This window comes from Gekko japonicus, unplaced genomic scaffold (genome assembly GCF_001447785.1).
Source record: "Gekko japonicus isolate JY-2015 unplaced genomic scaffold, Gekko_japonicus_V1.1 scaffold330, whole genome shotgun sequence".
Taxonomy (NCBI): Eukaryota; Metazoa; Chordata; class Lepidosauria; order Squamata; family Gekkonidae; genus Gekko; species Gekko japonicus.
The window spans coordinates 238,116-255,029 of NW_015173132.1; the positions used below are offsets into that span (position 1 = coordinate 238,116).

General features: G+C 42.4%; 1 protein-coding gene across 2 annotated transcripts in view; it reads right to left on the reverse strand.

The window, feature by feature from the left end:
* CUL1 (cullin 1) overlaps positions 1-16,914 on the reverse strand; it is a 73,280-nt gene that overhangs the window by 17,159 nt on the left and 39,207 nt on the right. For both annotated transcript variants that reach the window (XM_015422160.1, XM_015422159.1), the window contains exons 5-11: positions 16,486-16,536; positions 14,673-14,763; positions 11,784-11,947; positions 9,929-10,091; positions 2,572-2,702; positions 435-542; positions 240-346 (exon numbers count right to left, since the gene is read on the reverse strand). In XM_015422160.1, the coding sequence (XP_015277646.1) occupies positions 240-346; positions 435-542; positions 2,572-2,702; positions 9,929-10,091; positions 11,784-11,947; positions 14,673-14,763; positions 16,486-16,536 (815 nt within the window). The remainder of the gene's footprint in view (positions 1-239; positions 347-434; positions 543-2,571; positions 2,703-9,928; positions 10,092-11,783; positions 11,948-14,672; positions 14,764-16,485; positions 16,537-16,914) is intronic.

The window sequence follows — 16,914 nt, forward strand, 5'->3', positions numbered from 1 at the left end:
CAGTTGTGTCTCTTCCATAACTTGAACAGCATCATTTACAATCAGAGACATGCAGAACGAGAGCGTATTCAATTGCTATAGAACTGAATATAGACTTTTCCCCTGCTACAAGCAGAGAGAAGATGCATGCGTCCCTTGATCAAGAGCTGGAATGCGATTGTCTTTCGTAGCTGCATGGTATCTGGAACTCTCAGCAGCTAACCCGCTGGAGGCCACGGAGACTCCCCCGGCCCACGTACCTTTTCTTTAGCAAAGAGTCACAGTACCGTGCCAACAGCTCTGGAGATTTGCTGGACGACTGGGCCATTTTGGTCACGGCATTGTTATTTATAAACCGGCCACAAGCCTGCAAAACACAGTGGAAAAGTGGGACATTCGGCAGATGTCTTCAACATCAAGCAATGGTTTCTACAGATTTTTAAAATCTGTTTTACCTTGTCCAGTGCAGCCACAAAGCCGGCATCATTGTTGAAAGCGGACATGACCAGTGCGTTGTATTTCTTATGGACATCCAACACTGTCTGTACATACATTTTTGGATCCTAAACATTTAGAAAGGAGATGGCAAAAAAATAATAACCTGATTCTTAATTTCCCCCCTCAGCTACTGCATATTTCAAGCAATCTTGTCAGTGCTTAAATGACTCTTTCTTTGTTTAAAAAAAAAAAAAGGATTTTGAAGAAGGAGGATTTAGCACAGATAAATATGCTCGTTCAAATCCTCATTATCTTAAAACAATGTGCTTCTTCTAGCAGGACATACACTGATTATTAGAAGAACATAAGCTCATACAGAACCAAAGACTGTATACCATGATATATGAATGATCAGTAACCATCTTAAATGTTTTTACGAAAATTAATAATTATTCAACAGCTTTCAGGAAGGCGTGTTTTCAATACTACGATGTCAGCTCAGTAAAACCATTGACATGTTCCAACCCCGTTCTCTACCCTAGTGGGCCAAATGTACTGAACTGATTGACAAACCGCCTTATCAAAAACGCTGAAAGGCAGGAAGGTAGCCAGCTGCATACGGGGGCATCCCACGACTCGGCAACGTGATGTCCTCTCTGGAGCCAAATATCACCAAGTGCAATTGAATGCACCCTGGCCTAGATGGCCCAGAGGCTAGTATGACCTCACCAGGTCTCGGAAGCCAAGTGGGGTCAGCCTTGGATAGTACTTGGATGGGAGACCACCCCAAGGAAGCTCAGGGTTGCTACGCTGAGACAGGCCATGGCCAACCGCCTCTGGAAGGTCTCTGGCCTTGAAAACCCCGTGAAGGGTCGGTCAGTCACCGTAAGTCAGGTGCGACTGGACAGTGCTTCCCACCACCACAACCACCACACTTTTATCTTTAACGTCTCCATTTCAACAAGGTTTTGCTGTTGATGGTGGTGAACCTGTGCTGAACTCTAAGCTGAGTCTTCCCGTCCTGAATCGACAAATGGCTGTTATACGTTTTGTGTCGTGATGCCCAAGAAGGTTTTAATGGTGGAGAGCCAGCATGATGTAGGGGCTGGAGTGGGATCAGGGAGACCTGGAGTCCAGCCCTTCCTCTTCCCTAGAAGCTTACTGGGCGACTCTGGTCCAGTCTCTCTCTCTCTCTGCCTAACCTACCTCATAGGCTGGCTGTTGTTAGGATAAAAAGGAGGAAAGGGGGGGGGAATGGTGTAAGCCATTCTGGATCCCCACTGGAGAGAAAAGCAGGGTAATACCTAAACTAAATATAATATTCTGAATTTTAAAAGCGATAGTCTTTAACATTCCTTAAACTGACGCTCTGAAGACTGAGAAAATCCAACCGCCATCTCCCGTTCATATATTGCTTTACACAGAATCTCAGCTGAAACTCTAGATAACTTTCCTGCCCATAAAGTTCAACAGAACTGTACTGAAATACATAAAGGTGTGTTCAAGCAGGAAGTAATCTACGCAATATGTTTTATCATCTCGGCCTTTTCATGTACAGATGCCTCCCAAGTATAAACCTCCCAACGGACACCATGAAGTCACTGTTGTAAAACTCTTAGAATAATCATGTCAGTTTTGTTTTTTGAAACAAAATTGTGTCTCAACAAGATTATATAAAAGGAACATGCACACCACACCAAGAAGCAGCACGGCATGCACCTGCTCCCCCTGGTCACGCAAATGAGGGTTAGTGAATCTGAGTGCAATCCCAAACAATGCTCCCTCTAAACTGTGGAGAACAAAAATTCTACCTTGTGAGCTACTGACACTAAAGTTGTGAGCGAGCGATTTGGCTACTGCATAAATTAGTTTGCTCTGGAGCCATCCTTCCTGAGCTAAGACAAAAATGTGTGAGCCGGAGGCTAAAAAAAACTGTGAGTTAGCTCACACTAACTCAGCTTAGAGGGAACACCGATCCCAAAGTCAGAGCATTTTGCGCATTCCTGGTTATGTAAGAAGAGTCTAATTAATGTGCTGCAGTATATTCAACCCGGCTCTTCCAACTCTCTTTAATATGTGCATTTGGGATACGGGGGAGATGTACACACATACAATCCCTGTCTGACACAAAATTACTCTCAAAGAGGTACTTGCATTTAGAGCAGCTTCCCCACATTTTTCGATGGCAGCGAGACCCTGATTGTGAATGTGTGTTTCCAAAAGCTTTTTCAGCTCTCCGAGGCCATCCTGAATTCGAGACACAAGGTTATACATGCGTCCCAAATCTGAAAGGAAAGGAAGCGGGTTTTTTCCACTGGCGTTAACTCCCCTTGCCCCCAAATCTTAACTCTTCACCACAGTGCTAGGGAGAAGCAGACATATAATCAGCACACATAATTGTTTTGAGTTGTTTTAGTGCAACTCCAGAGCAGTTCACTTAGTCAACTCGGTACCACGGGCCAAAGGACAACTGAAACAGCTTTGCTTAAATATTAAGCTGCATTTTACAATTGACACTGATATAAAAAATCATGAATATGCAGAACAAAATGTAAGTGTGAAACCACTTCTGTGACAGAGTTTGAAAGAAGACTCATCATTTAAGGAAGGGGTACCACATCTTCCCAGCTCTACTGAAGTTCAGGTGTTTTTTTAACTGGGTTGCCTTGGAAGCCGGGACAGCTTAGGGGAACCGAACAAGATGGGCGGGTTCACAACTGTTAACTGCACACAAAATAGTTCCACACATTAAGAGCCAGAAACAAAAAAGGGGGGGGAAGGGTTGGAAAAACAGTGGCGTAGGCACAAAAGCTTTGGGGGTTTAAAAATGAACTATCCCTTTCATAAAGCAGATTATAAAAATGCAGCAAGGTCACAGCATCAGAGTTCTTTGGCTTATTATCTTTAATTATGGAACAACGTTTGAGTCCAGTGGCCTCTTTACAGCCAACTAAGTTTAATTCTGGGTCTAAGCAGGGGTCGTTTCGTAGAAAAAGAGCTAGGGGAACTCATTAGCATAACTCATTAGCATATGCCACACCCCCTGACATCACCGGAAGTGTGTCATAAGGCCACACACCCCACCCCCAACGGTCCCGGCCGCCGCTGCCGGCTTTGCAGCTCCACTGCCGAGCCCCATGAGGGGCCCGGCGGTGGACCTGCAAGGCTGGCGGGAGTGCAAGGAAGCCCCGCGAAGGCCCTCCCTGGCCCCAGGCAGGCAGGGGTGGGGAGAGGCAGGGAGTAAGCAACTTACCCTCCCTCTTCTCCTGCCTCCTCCTGGCTGAATGAGGGCTGGAAGCAGGGGGTGGGGCTTCGTCATGTGCCCCGCCCCCCCGTACCTCACCCGGGGGAACTGCAATCCCCCACGAAATGACCTCTGGGTCTAAGCTTTCATGTGCATCTGTGTGGTATCTGAAGAAGTGTGCTTCCACATGAAAGCTTAGACCCAGAACTGGACAAAAGTCCACAGTGAAATGCAAAAGATTCTAAAATGTTCTTTTAAGAAAACACCTGAAATTCTGCTCTTAGGTTTAAAAATGGAAGAACTGAATGTAACAAAAAAGATACTGTTCTGGTATTTGATAACAACGGCAAGAATGATATATGCTCAATATTGGAAGCAAGAAAAAATACCAGATCTGGAAGAATGGATACAAAAAGTTCTGTTCATGGCTGAGATGGACAAAATAACTAAAAAGTTGAACAATAAAGAGGACCAAGAATTTTTTGAAGAATGGAAGGACTTTAAGATATATTTAGAAAAGAACTGGGACGTGAGACAAAATTTACTATGTTTAGAACAATATTAAGTACTTGATGTTATCCTGAGTTTATCTATGTGGGACATGAGGGAAGTGCATTGCGGGAAGCCTTTCGGGGGAGGGAGGGAAAAGGGAATATTCAACCAATCAATAAAAAGATGTAAAATGTGATAATAATGGAAAATAAAAACTCTTTTGACCCCCCCCCCAAAAAAAAGCTTAGACCCAGAACTAAACCTGTTCTTAAAGGTGCCACTGAACTCAAACTCTGTTCTGTTGCTTCAGAACAACACAGCTGCCCACCTGAATCTATCTTTAATTATGGAATTCAGAGCTGGGCAGCACTCTTCAGGTGCAGCCCTAAGCCTAGCCTCAAAACTGCCCGGCTAGCAACTCTCCCCACTGTTCTGGTGCGAGAGTAATTCAAACCCAGTGACCTGATGGTGCAAAGCCTCAGCGGTGCTTGGGACGCCCTTCCAGGGCTGTCTCGAGTTAGAGCCTGAACCAAGAAAGGTCAGACGTGCTGAGCCTATGCTGTGCTCTGTGACTGGTCAGTGTGGGGTGGTGTCGCTATAAACTCCCCTGCAGTTGCTAGCTCCTTGAAGCTAGATTTTTTTGTTATTTCTTTTTTCGACAGAAAGAGCACCAACTAGATATGCTGGTGATGGGCCAGCATCTGGGGTGTACGACTGAGCTGCCCACCATATATTGTTACTACATAGAGTAATATTGCTCCTCTGTAAAGGGAAAACTCTGTTCAGCTTTCACATTTTTTTAAAACTCTTTTTTTTGGGGGGGGGGCTTTTCTTCCTGGATAATATACCTGCTTCATAAAGGGGTGGGTTCATATTGTTGTATGTACATATTTTACAAAATAATTGTAAAAAAAAACCCCTAACTTCTTTAATGTGGTCCATGTTGATTAGCACTATTTAAACTCTGAGGCCAAATGAGTTTTCCCCTTTTTTGTCTAAAGAATGGATTCATCAGATCAGAGGCTTCAGTCACATTTTAATTGCTCCTTTTGAATGCAACTGTCTTCGTTGCCCACATATCTCACAGCAGATGGGTCATGTGAAAACAGAAGAACAAATACCTGGGCTGCTATTTAGCCAGGATGTAATGATATTTGGTAGGACAAAGGCATAACCCCTTGGTAGCAAATGGCGTGTTTCAAGCCACTGATCTTTTTAGAACTTGAAGGCTGACAGAAATTTTTTAGTAAGGCTTCCTGCTTTATGCAGTCAAGATCATCAGTCCCAGTTTTGCCCCATGCCGCTTCTTTGTGAATGCTGAGGCAACAGGAAACTGTTAATGTGGGAAGTATTTGGCCACACCACAGGTCATGGCAGAAACAAATGTCACAAGTTAGGTGGGTGTGGCTTTAAAACAGGTTGTGCCTAGGTCATCTTCACAGCTTATGCCCTATAAAAGCTAACTATTTGCTCAAGATACTAGAAAAGAATACGGCCTACCTGCTTATCTGTTTACATTGTTCCTAGACAGTACAAATGGCAGAATTTTACAAGAGTGGGCAATGGATAATGAACAGATGACCTGAAACACAGCAGCTGCATGCTCCTTTAAGCTAAACTTAAAGAACATATTAACATAAAGCTTTTATTAGACCATTTAGTAGCCTGCAAAGTCCTGTGTGCCACGGGACTAAGACTGGGAACTAAAGCTTATTTCCCACTACAGAGAATACAATCCCACACACGACAGCCAGGCAAGCCGCTCCTTGGCTTGGAGGTCACAACATAACACAGCTAAAAGCCACCAAGGAACAGGAGCGAGCATAATTGCATTACAGGCCTAAAGGCTGAAGTTTTAGAGTATTTAAAAGTTGACACACAACCCTCTGCGAGCTTTCAAGCGCACCAAAACTTGCCTGTCCTCCTACGTATCATTTGGTTGGTCCTAATTAAAGGTATTCTTTGGACTGGAAGGTCAAGATCTAACAAATGTAAAGAATTATAGACCGATTTCGTTGTTAAATAATGATTACAAAATCTTTGCAAAAATTATTGCTGAAAGGGTAAAAAGCTATTTACAATCTGTGATTACGGAAGATCAAGCGGGCTTTTTACCAAACAGACAGATTAGAGATAATCTAAGAATGGTAATGGATGCAACTGAATACTATGAAAAACACCCAGAAAGAGAAGTGGCATTTTTATTTGTGGATGCAGAAAAGGCGCTTGACAATCTTAACTGGAACTTTATGTTTCAAATGTTACAGAAAATAGAAACGGGACAACATTTTTGTAACTTGATTGAAGCGATCTACTCAGAACAAAGAGCAAAATAAAATGTAAACAAAGATCTGACAGAACACTTCAAGGTACAAAAAGGAACAAGGCAAGGCTGTCCCTTATCACCTTTACTATTTATCTGGGTATTGGAAGTATTATTACAAAAAATACAAGAAGACTCAGAAATTGAAGGTTTGACTCAGAAAGGCTTCAAATATAAATATAGAGCATTCGCAGATGATGTCATGTTTATAGTAGAAAATCCAAATGAGAAACTTCCATTACTGTTTAAAAAAAATAAATGAATTTGGAGAATTGGCAGGGTTTTATGTGAATAAAAATAAAACAAAACTGTTATGTAAAAATATAACAAAACAGAAACAGATTGAGTTACAAGAGTTGGTACAATGTGAAGTGGTCAAGAAAACAAAATATTTAGGGATTGAGCTAACTGCGAAAAATGTGGATTTGTATAAGAATAATTATGAGAAATTATGGATTAAGTTAACTCAAGATTTTAAGAAATGGGAAACAATGAACTTATCGCTGATGGGACGAATTTCAGTGATTAAAATGAATGTCTTACCGCGACTGATGTTCCTGTTCCAAACAATTCCAATATTGAATAAAACTGATTTGCTGTCTAAATGGCAGCAAGAACTATCTAAATTTGTTTGGGCAGGAAAAAAACCAAGAATAAAAATGAAAATACTTTGTGACGCCAAAGAAAGAGGAGGATTGCAGCTTCCAAACCTGAGACTATATTATGAAGCAGTTTGCCTAACTTGGATGGAACATTGGGTAAAATTAGATAATAAGAAACTGCTGACATTAGAAGGACATGATTGCAGGTTTGGTTGGCATGCTTAATTATTGTATGAAAAGACAAAGATGGATAGCTTTTTTCGGCATCATTTGGTAAGAAGAGCAATATTTGCGACTTGGACGAGATATAAGAAACACTTTTACGAGACAAGACCGCTTTGGATTGTACCAGCAGAAGTTTTAACACCTTACTCAAGACAGCAAGGCAAGGACTGGTTGCCATACAGAGACTTAATTAAAAAAGAGGGAACAGAATGGGTAATGAAAAAGCAGAATGAAATTGACTATAACTATGAATGGTTGAAATATATGCAAATTTATGACATTTTTAAATCTGATAAAAGAAACTATGGTTTTAGAGAGGAAAAAAATGAGATGGAAAACGTATGGGAGGGAGAAGGGGAAAAAAAGATTTCAAACATGTATAAAATATTGTTAAAATGGTATACAGAAGACGAGAAGGTTAAAGAGCAAATGATAAAGTGGGCAATTAATATGAACAAGGAAATATCAATTGAGATGTGGGAATATTTGTGGAAAAACTCTATTAAGATATCGACATGTACTAATGTTAGAGAAAATTGTTACAAAATGTTGTATAGATGGTACATGACACCTAAAAAAATAGCAAATATGAACCAGAATATGTCAAATAGATGTTGGAAATGTAAAAAACACGAAGGCTCATTTTACCATATGTGGTAGACATGTGAAAAAGCCATGGATTTTTGGACAAAAATCCATGGTGAGATACAAAAAATATTTAAATGTTCTTTTAAGAAAGCACCGGAAATTCTGCTTTTGGGACTTAAAATGGAAGAAGTGAATATATCAAAAAAGACTTTACTCTGGTACTTAATAACAACAGCTAGAATGATTTATGCACAATATTGGAAATTAGACAAAGTACCAGAGATTGAAGACTGGTTACAAAAAGTTCTGTTCATGGCAGAAATGGACAAAGTCACCAGAAAATTAAACAACAAAGAAGATGAAGAATTTTTAGAAGAATGGAAAGACTTCAAAATTTATCTGGAAAACAACTGGGATGTGCAGCAAAATTTACTATGTTTAGAACAATATTGATATAACTGATTGTTATCTATTGATAATAATGTTGAGAAAAATGAAAATATTAAGATTATGTTGAAATAGAAGAGGAAAGGGAGAGAGCATTGCGGGAAGCCAGGAGGAGAGGGGGGAGAATTGGGAATAGGGTAAACAATGAACAATGAGACTTAATGGATGTAATGATTTCTCAATGAAAGGAAAAATAAAATTTTGTTTACCAAAAAAAAAATAAAAAAAAAATAAAGGTATTCTTTGGACTGTGTTCTTGGTTTCTGGATTTTACTTTTCGACCGGTACAGCTGTAAATAACTTCTTTTTACAATTTGCTCAGCGATCTGGCTCTATTAATAGCTTCAGATGAAGCAACTTAAAATGAAGAGCTTCATGTGCTCTTGGATATGTCCCATTTGGACACCCTTATTTCTTGAGGTTTGATCCCTATCCATATGCCCTGGTCACACGAATGGTTTTGGGCCGGGAGAGGGACGGATTGGGGCCGCAGCAAACCGTGATCCCACTGCTACATCTGGGCAGTGTTGCACACCCGTCCCCGATCCGGCCCTTCCCCCAAAAAGGCGCAGCAAAACTAAACCACCTACCAAGGTGGTTCTTCCAGGACGGCCGCATCAAGGCCGGCCATGGGATCGCCGGCCCGTTCTTCTGACGGAGCATCCCCGGCTCCTGCCTGAACTGCGCATGCTCAGACATGCGCAGTTCGGCAGTCTCCTGTTCCCCTCCGTCACTTCCCCCGGCATGGGAATGCGCCACGGCTCAGGGGATCAATGTGATCCCGCCGCGGCGTGTTTCTTTAGGTGCAGCTTTAAAAAGCCACACTTTGCCCGTCCCTTTCTCCCCTGTGTGGCAGGGACCATAAACTACTTCTACTCAATATAATGGCTCCCAGCGGAGGATTTGTCACAAGTACAAATGATGTTTGCTATAAAACCCTTATCATTTCATGTTAGATACCTTCTTTGTCACTGTAAAAACAGATTTCCGAGTGCCAAAGTTGAAAGTTGGCTCTACAGGCCTCCCTCCTTCCCACACCAGCGGTTTTCTTCAAGCCCTCCACCTCCTACTTATCAGCCAGCTTTTTCACTCCATCTCCCCAGTGCCCCTCCACACTAACAGTCCCCTTCTCACATGGCTTTAGTACATGGAGATCTCATGATTCTCCGCATGGCCCTTTTTCACGGCCAAAGAGGACCCCTCCTCCTCCCTTTTACCACCAGTAGTCATGTTAGTAGATCCAATCTACTGCCTCCACCTACTCCTGGCCACGGTCTGGACTGCTGCAGTACATGAGCAGACATTGCTTTTATAGCAATAATATGGTAGCTGCAGCTGGCCCCATCGCATGGCTTTGATATTCTGCAAGGGGGTCTGCAAGGAGGTCAGCTGCTGACAGATACAGTGATAAAACCCTGAAGGTTGCAGTCCCTGGAGTTCGCTTCCTTTCCAAAACATTGATAGGTCAGTGTTTGTAAATGTCTGCATTCTGGAATGCATTTCTTTCCCACAACCTGACAAATCCCTCAGAGACAGCCACCCAGACTTAAGAGACGGAACATAATATCACCTGTCGCACAGATGGCTCACCTTCATTTTTGTCAGCATCTAACAGATTCTGGAACTCCGTGTGAAAGATCTCCAAGTGTTTTTCAATAAGGACTTGCTCACATTTTCGTGCTAGCTCATCTTGTGTGCTCTCGTGTAGATATACCTGAACCCTACGCTGCTCCTCCAGGAGACGGGCTTCTGCCTACAAATGTAAAAAAAAAAAAAAAAAAAAAGTAACTAAAATGCGGCAACATCTAATTCACATTCATAAATAGTTTCACTGCTACTTCCATTTCAGCTGTACAGATGAAAGGTTATGACTGAACAGTAAGTGAATGTTCTAAAGCTATCCCAATGCGTATCACTTAGGAATATATTAACCTTTCTACCTCTAGATTGTCTGAATTATAGCAAAAATGCCACAAAGAGGACTTTTCCAACCCTGCTCTTTAACTAGAGATGCCAGGCTTGGAACCTGGGATCTTTTGCATGCAAAGCATGTACTCCAGCACTGAGCAAAGACCCCTCTTGCACAGTGTCCTGTACCTTACTTCCTTCATTATGTATTTCAGAAACAGTAGCGAAAAGTTTAGATTCTCCCTTTCATTCAACCTGGGAACTTAATATCAATCTATAAACCTTCTTATCCTTTGCATACTAATATGTTCAATAGTGGATTTTGTTGGTAAGTTATGTAGCGATCTGTTCTTTCAATTTCCTCTTTCTCTCCCAAACTTCAGTAACTGTTGACTGAATTCGAAACTATTGGAAAGAACACTATTGCAAAAGCTTCTTTAAAAATAATCTTTAGATTATGAGCTAAAGTTGTGATCTGGAGGACGTTGTGTTACTTGTAGCAGCAAAGTAGTAAATAAATTCCATGTCAATTCCCTGGTGCCTTCTTACCACACACACATGGAAGCCACTGCAGCTGCTTCCACAAAGCAGCAGATACACATAGAGTTCCCATGCATTATCATGTACACAGTATTTCTGTGACAATCATCACCAGGAAGCCTCCAAGTGAGTTCTATGAACAATGCAGGCAATTCATGACTCAAGTATGCTGTATATTACCAGCCACTACGTTAGTGCCAAATGAATGCCATTTCAAGCAGCCTCCATGTGATGCTTGTACATACATACCAGCCCTTAATTTTTTTTAGACTTGCCAATACTAAAAGAATGATGGTATTTTGGGGTCTTAGCTCCCCAAAAGAAGGTTGGGATTCCCATTTAAACAGGAAGAGTACAATTTAAAAAAATTAGGTCAAGATTTTGTGTTTCTTAGAATTAAGACTACTTCTTTACAAAGTGAAAAGCAGGAAAATATGGTATTTCATCTGGTATAGGACTGTCTGCTTAAGAAAAACAGTGAACTTTAGAGTTTTCTAAGGAGTTTTCTGCTTCCTGGTCATCAACAGTATCTCCAGCATCAAATTCATCATTTTAGGAAACAGTTTCCCTAGAAGGCCTGCCAATCTCTCACTTTGTTAATTTGTTACCACTTTTTAAATATATTTATCTCTAGGACTTCAAGATTCCTATGGATATTGCTTCGAATTCTGCGCTTGCCATAACCGCTCTGCTCTTGAACACATGCAGTGACCTTCATGTGGCTTTCCTTTGTGCCATAGTCAAAAAGCCTAAAAGATCCAAATGTTGAGGCAGAAAATTAGAGCAACTGCTTCTTTGTTCTGTACATTTTTAAAAAATAAATGAGGCCAGTCAGACGCCCATTAGCTTAAGCCATCAAAGTGCAAGAACTGTTGATGTGGAGATTCAAGTTGACTGGAAATGGGCACGCCTCTTCAGCAGAAAACAGACCTTAAACTAGGAGTTCAAGTATCACAAGTGGTTTCCAGATCTAGTGGGAAACTTCAAGCTCACACACCTTTTTCATGTATTCTGTAACTGGATTCTGTTGCAAAAACTCAGTGCTTTCCCTTGTGTAGAATCTCTCTGTGTCAGCAAGAAACTGAGATTCAAAGGACTCTTTGTAAACCGTGAGAGTAGGCCCCTTAGCAAAAGTGTCATCTTCATTCAGCCCCAGCTCCACTAGAAGTACAAGGACAAAACAAAAATTAGTATATTTCTGCTTCATGCTACAGTCTGCTCCACAGCATACATTTTGCATGCTCATGTTACTTTACAGAGAGGTGGGGGAGATGTACCTTAAAGAAAGCTGGGTTAAAAATCTCTAATTAGGTAAACAACCAATAACCCAGTCAAACATATACAATCAACTTTATCTTAAAAAAAAAACTAACATGGAGGGAGGGAGATGGAAGACTTAACCTATGTTTAAAACATACTTGCACTTTATTAGTCTCAGTTACATTTAGGTACTGTGGCTTAAGCATTAAGCTGTAAAGACAGTTCCCGACCTGCAACACAATACAACAGCTATAGATTCTAATAATGCTGATTTCAGTTTTTTCCACTTCTGATGTTCCAAAAATGCTAATTTCTTATTTTGCTTAGCAAGAAGTTAATTTCTAATCGCCAGAATGGCAGAGACGGTCTTCAGAATTTAGCACAATGCACACATCTTGAGGCCTCTACAACCAAAGTACTATGTCACCGTGTACAGATCAGCCCTATGCATGTTTACTTAAAAGTCAATCCCAAATGAGTTCATTTATTTAGATTTTTCTGAGTTCGAAGGGACTTAATCCTAGATATCTGTACACAGGAACGCAGCTATGCTAAAGCAAACATTTGGACTGAATGGCTTTCATTTGGGGCATTTTTGATCACTATGAGAGTTCTCCTCCAATAACAAGATCACATCGGCATACCTGAGGGACCGCCTTTCCCCGCACAGGTCCCAGAGAGCACTACGGTCGGGGTCGCAACACCATCTGGCGACCCCGGGCCCTAAAGAGGCCAGGCTTGCTGCCACGAGGGCTAGATCCTTTTCGGTGGCGGCTCCTATCTGGTGGAATGAGCTCCCAGAGGAGATCAGGGCCCTGCGGGACCTGTTACAGTTCCGCAGGGCCTGCAAGACGGAGCTCTTCCGCCAGGCTTTTGAATAGGAGCCGCCGCCACCACCACCACCAATGAGGGCCAGGACAGCAGCACCGCTGCCTGAGGCTGAGTGGCCAAGGAACTCCTGGGGGCCACATCATCCTCCCTTTGCCCCAAGGGCAGGTGCAATATGGAGAGAGGTGTTTGTCATGCGGGATCCTCGGGCGTAGCCCGTTGTATTGAATTGTTTTAAAATGTTTTATCGTGTTTTTATTGCACTATGTGCCATATTGTGTACTATGGTGCTGCATTGCACCTCATATTGTAAGCCGCCCTGAGCCCGCGAGCAGGGAGGGCGGGGTAAAAATAAAATTAAATAAATAAATAAATAAATAAATAATGTATTACAAAGGACTGGCTTACTTTCAGAAATAGACAGCTATTCATCACCACACATTTGAAAGTGAACGCATGTACCAAGTATATGGTTCTACATCAAATCAAGCCAGAAATCTCCCTAGAAGCTAAAATGAACAATGGACTTTGGCCACATTCTGAGAAGACAAGATTCATTGGGAAACACAATAATGCTTGGGAAAGTTGAAGTCCGTCGGAAAAGACGAAGACCCAACATGAGAAGGACTGACTCGATCAAGGAAGTCATGGTCCTCAGAGCAAGGCTCCCTCTAAGCTGTGGGCTCTTGTGAGCATAAATTCCACTTTGTGAGCTACTGGCATTAAAGTTGTGAGCAGGTGACTTGGCGACTGCATAAATTCGTTTGCTCTGGATCCATCCTTCCTGAGCCATAAGGCAAAAACGTGTGAGCCAGAGGCTAAAAAATGGTGAGCTAGCTCACACTAACTCAGCTTAGAGGGAACACTGGTCCTCAGTTTGCAGGACCTGAACAAGGCTGTTAGCAACAGGATGCTTTGGAGGTCATTAATTCATTGGGTCGCCATAAGCAGGAATCGACTTGATGGCTCTTAATACACAGACACACTCCAAGAACACGCGAGAAGCCAAACCCCTGAAAACATTACTGGCCAGCCTGGTCCTGGAGCAATAGCACGCGGGTCTTCCGTCTAAGCCCACAGTGGGAATACTGGAAAAGCAGGTGGTTCACAGCTCCAATCAGTGAGGGCCACTTGTATAGCTTGACTCTCGAGAGGAGCAGATTGTAATAAAAATACTTTGCATGGTTGATTAGCAATGTTGAGCCTTTTACACCCACAACTCCTGGTATCTGTTCTTTCTATAGCGCTTTGTAGGCTCACCTCTCAATTCGTCCCTTTGTCCTCCTTCAAACTATAAAGGTTTCCATTTCTATCCCTCCCTCCCTCCCAAATGTCAATCAATACAAAACTTTTGCTCTCAGGAGCAGTGTTCCCTCTAAGCTGAGTTAGTGCGAGCTAGCTCACAGTTTATTAGCCTCCGGCTCACACATTTTGGTCTTAGCTCAGGAAGGAGGGCCCCAGAGCAAACTAATTTATGCAGCAGCCAAATCGCTCGCTCACAACTTTAATGCCAGTAGCTCACAGAGCAGAATTTTTGCTCACAGGACTCCACAGCTTAGAGGGAACGTTGCTCAGGAGCATTGTACACAGCGCCATATAGCATAGCCTGTAAAACTGGTGATGGCTTGACCATACTGTTCCGATCCCAGGGAGAGGGAAAGCAAAGCACACACCACAGGGCAGGGAGTGGGCCACTATTTGCACACACAACAGTGCAAGGAGGGGGCCACTATATGCCCCAAGTCTTGTGCTGTGCCAGCCTGGCTTCAAAGACATCCTCAATGAAAATGGACTTTACCATAGGACTGCACAACTCCGCTGATCAACCTGGTATTGATTGTTTCACCATTCCGTTCCTTTTCAATCAGCTTCAGCACAGCATTTGTTACCTTTGAAAACATGGGATTAAAAATGGAAGATGTTTGAACATCATGCGCATGCCCTGGGCCACATGAAAATACAGAAAACAGAATATGCTGTAACATGATTATTAACCACAGCCACCCAATAGGGTGGATAAAAAATATTTAAAATACACGTTTTGAAAAATCTGTTTGTAACATTAAATAGATTCCATTTTTTAAAAAAATTCAACACACTATAATACAAAATATGTGTGTACCACTACTTAAAACTTAGTCATGACTCTCTAACAAACAAGTATGTGGAGTTAAAGGTAGTTTTTGTCCCTGAATACAGACGAATGTAGCAAAACATTTGTAGAAAAGCATATATTTTCCTCCATTCTTCTCTATTCAGAAACTACCTTTCATCCCACTTAAACTGTTAGTAATATTTCTTTATAAAATTTATGTCATGCCCCCCCCTCCCCCCGGGCCACCAAGCCAACTTTATTTAACACTCTGGACTTCCTTCTGGATCTGGGGTTTGGCAAATCACCACAGGTGCTAAAGTCCAGGAGATTCTCAACATAACCTCTAGAGCCCATAAGAACATAAACATAAGAACATAACAGACGCCAATGTTGGATCAGGCCAAAGGCCCATCCAGTCCAACACTCTGTGTCACACAGTGGCCAGAAATACCAGTGCCATCAGGAGGTCCACCAGTGGGGCCAGGACATTAGAAGCCCTCCCACTGTTGCCCCCCCCCCCGAGCACCAAGAAGACAGAGCATCACTTGCCCCAGAGCCCCTGTCTATACCTTGTGGCTAATAGCCACTGATGGACCTCTGCTCCATATGCTTATCTAATTCCCTTTTGAAGCCGTCCATGCTTGTAGCCGCCACCACTTCCTGTGGCAGTGAATTCCATGTGTAGCCCATAGGTATGCTGTGGTCTTTATTTAAGGCCTCCAGCTACCAAGGCTCTGCGGTGTTCAAGGACACAGGAACAACAGAAGGATGCTGCGAGAATTTCTGCTGCCATCACTCTCACCCCCATCAACAGGGCACACGGATGGGAGAGGGCCACAGGGTCACCCAGATCACCACGGCATTGCTGGGAACTGCATCAGATTTCCCCATGATATTACAAGCACTCCGAGAGCTTGGATTCTACCTCAGATAAAATTCCCTTTGATGATTATTTATAATTGAAAAGTTTAGTCTGTCCACCTTAAACTAGTTTGTAATCCAAGATGCACTCCCGGGGGGGGGGGGGGGGGGGGGGGGGGGGGCTTGGGGGTGGTTCTATTTTTAATTCTCACTTTCTTTAGACTGACTGGGAGTGGTGTGCTATATGGCCTTCCCATGAACTAGATGACTTTTGACTCATTTCAATTCTGTGACATCCTATTGTAACATTCTGATTGAAAAGTATAATTATTATACATTAACTCGATAGCATAAAGTACGCTCCCATTAGCAGCTACCAACTAACTGCTGATATAACAAGTGTGACTTCCCATTCAACTCAGGATAACAAGTTTATTGAACGGCTTGTAGTAAGGCTCTATGTAATAAAATGCATGTATGCGAGTGCACACACACACAACGAAGTGGAAATCAACTACTTTGAATTTGACGGTGGGAGAGAGAGAAAATTACTTTTTTGTTACTGCGTAGATCAAATCCACAAATTCAGTTTTAAATGAGGATCCAGTGTTAATCCAACCTTACAGAGTAGTAAGTAGTCAACAGAGATACCCACCTGCTTATTTAACGGCCTGAATAAACAGTCCCTCCATGTCACCAGTGCAAGCTAGGATTTAAAAGGGAGGAGAAAGACTATAAATACAAAAGACAGCTGATTGTGACATCTCAGGGGGTTGTACAGTCTCCAGAATGTGGATCACTTCCAAGGCACACTTTTCTAGATCAGATTGTCTTCCAAAGAATCTACCGTATAAGCACCTGCCATGGACCCCCAGCTGAGGACTCTTGGCTATACAACCACTGTTTACGGAGGGCACTGGATGCACCTGTTTGACAGTACTATAGTTATGTATTACCTGAAAGTATATGCTTTAAAACAGTAGTTCTCAAAGTTTAATAACTCAGGGAGCATCATTATGATATAATTCCTTCTGCAGGTTCCCAAATCCACCCCTCGTATGCTGGCCAGGCCCCTTTCAGCCCC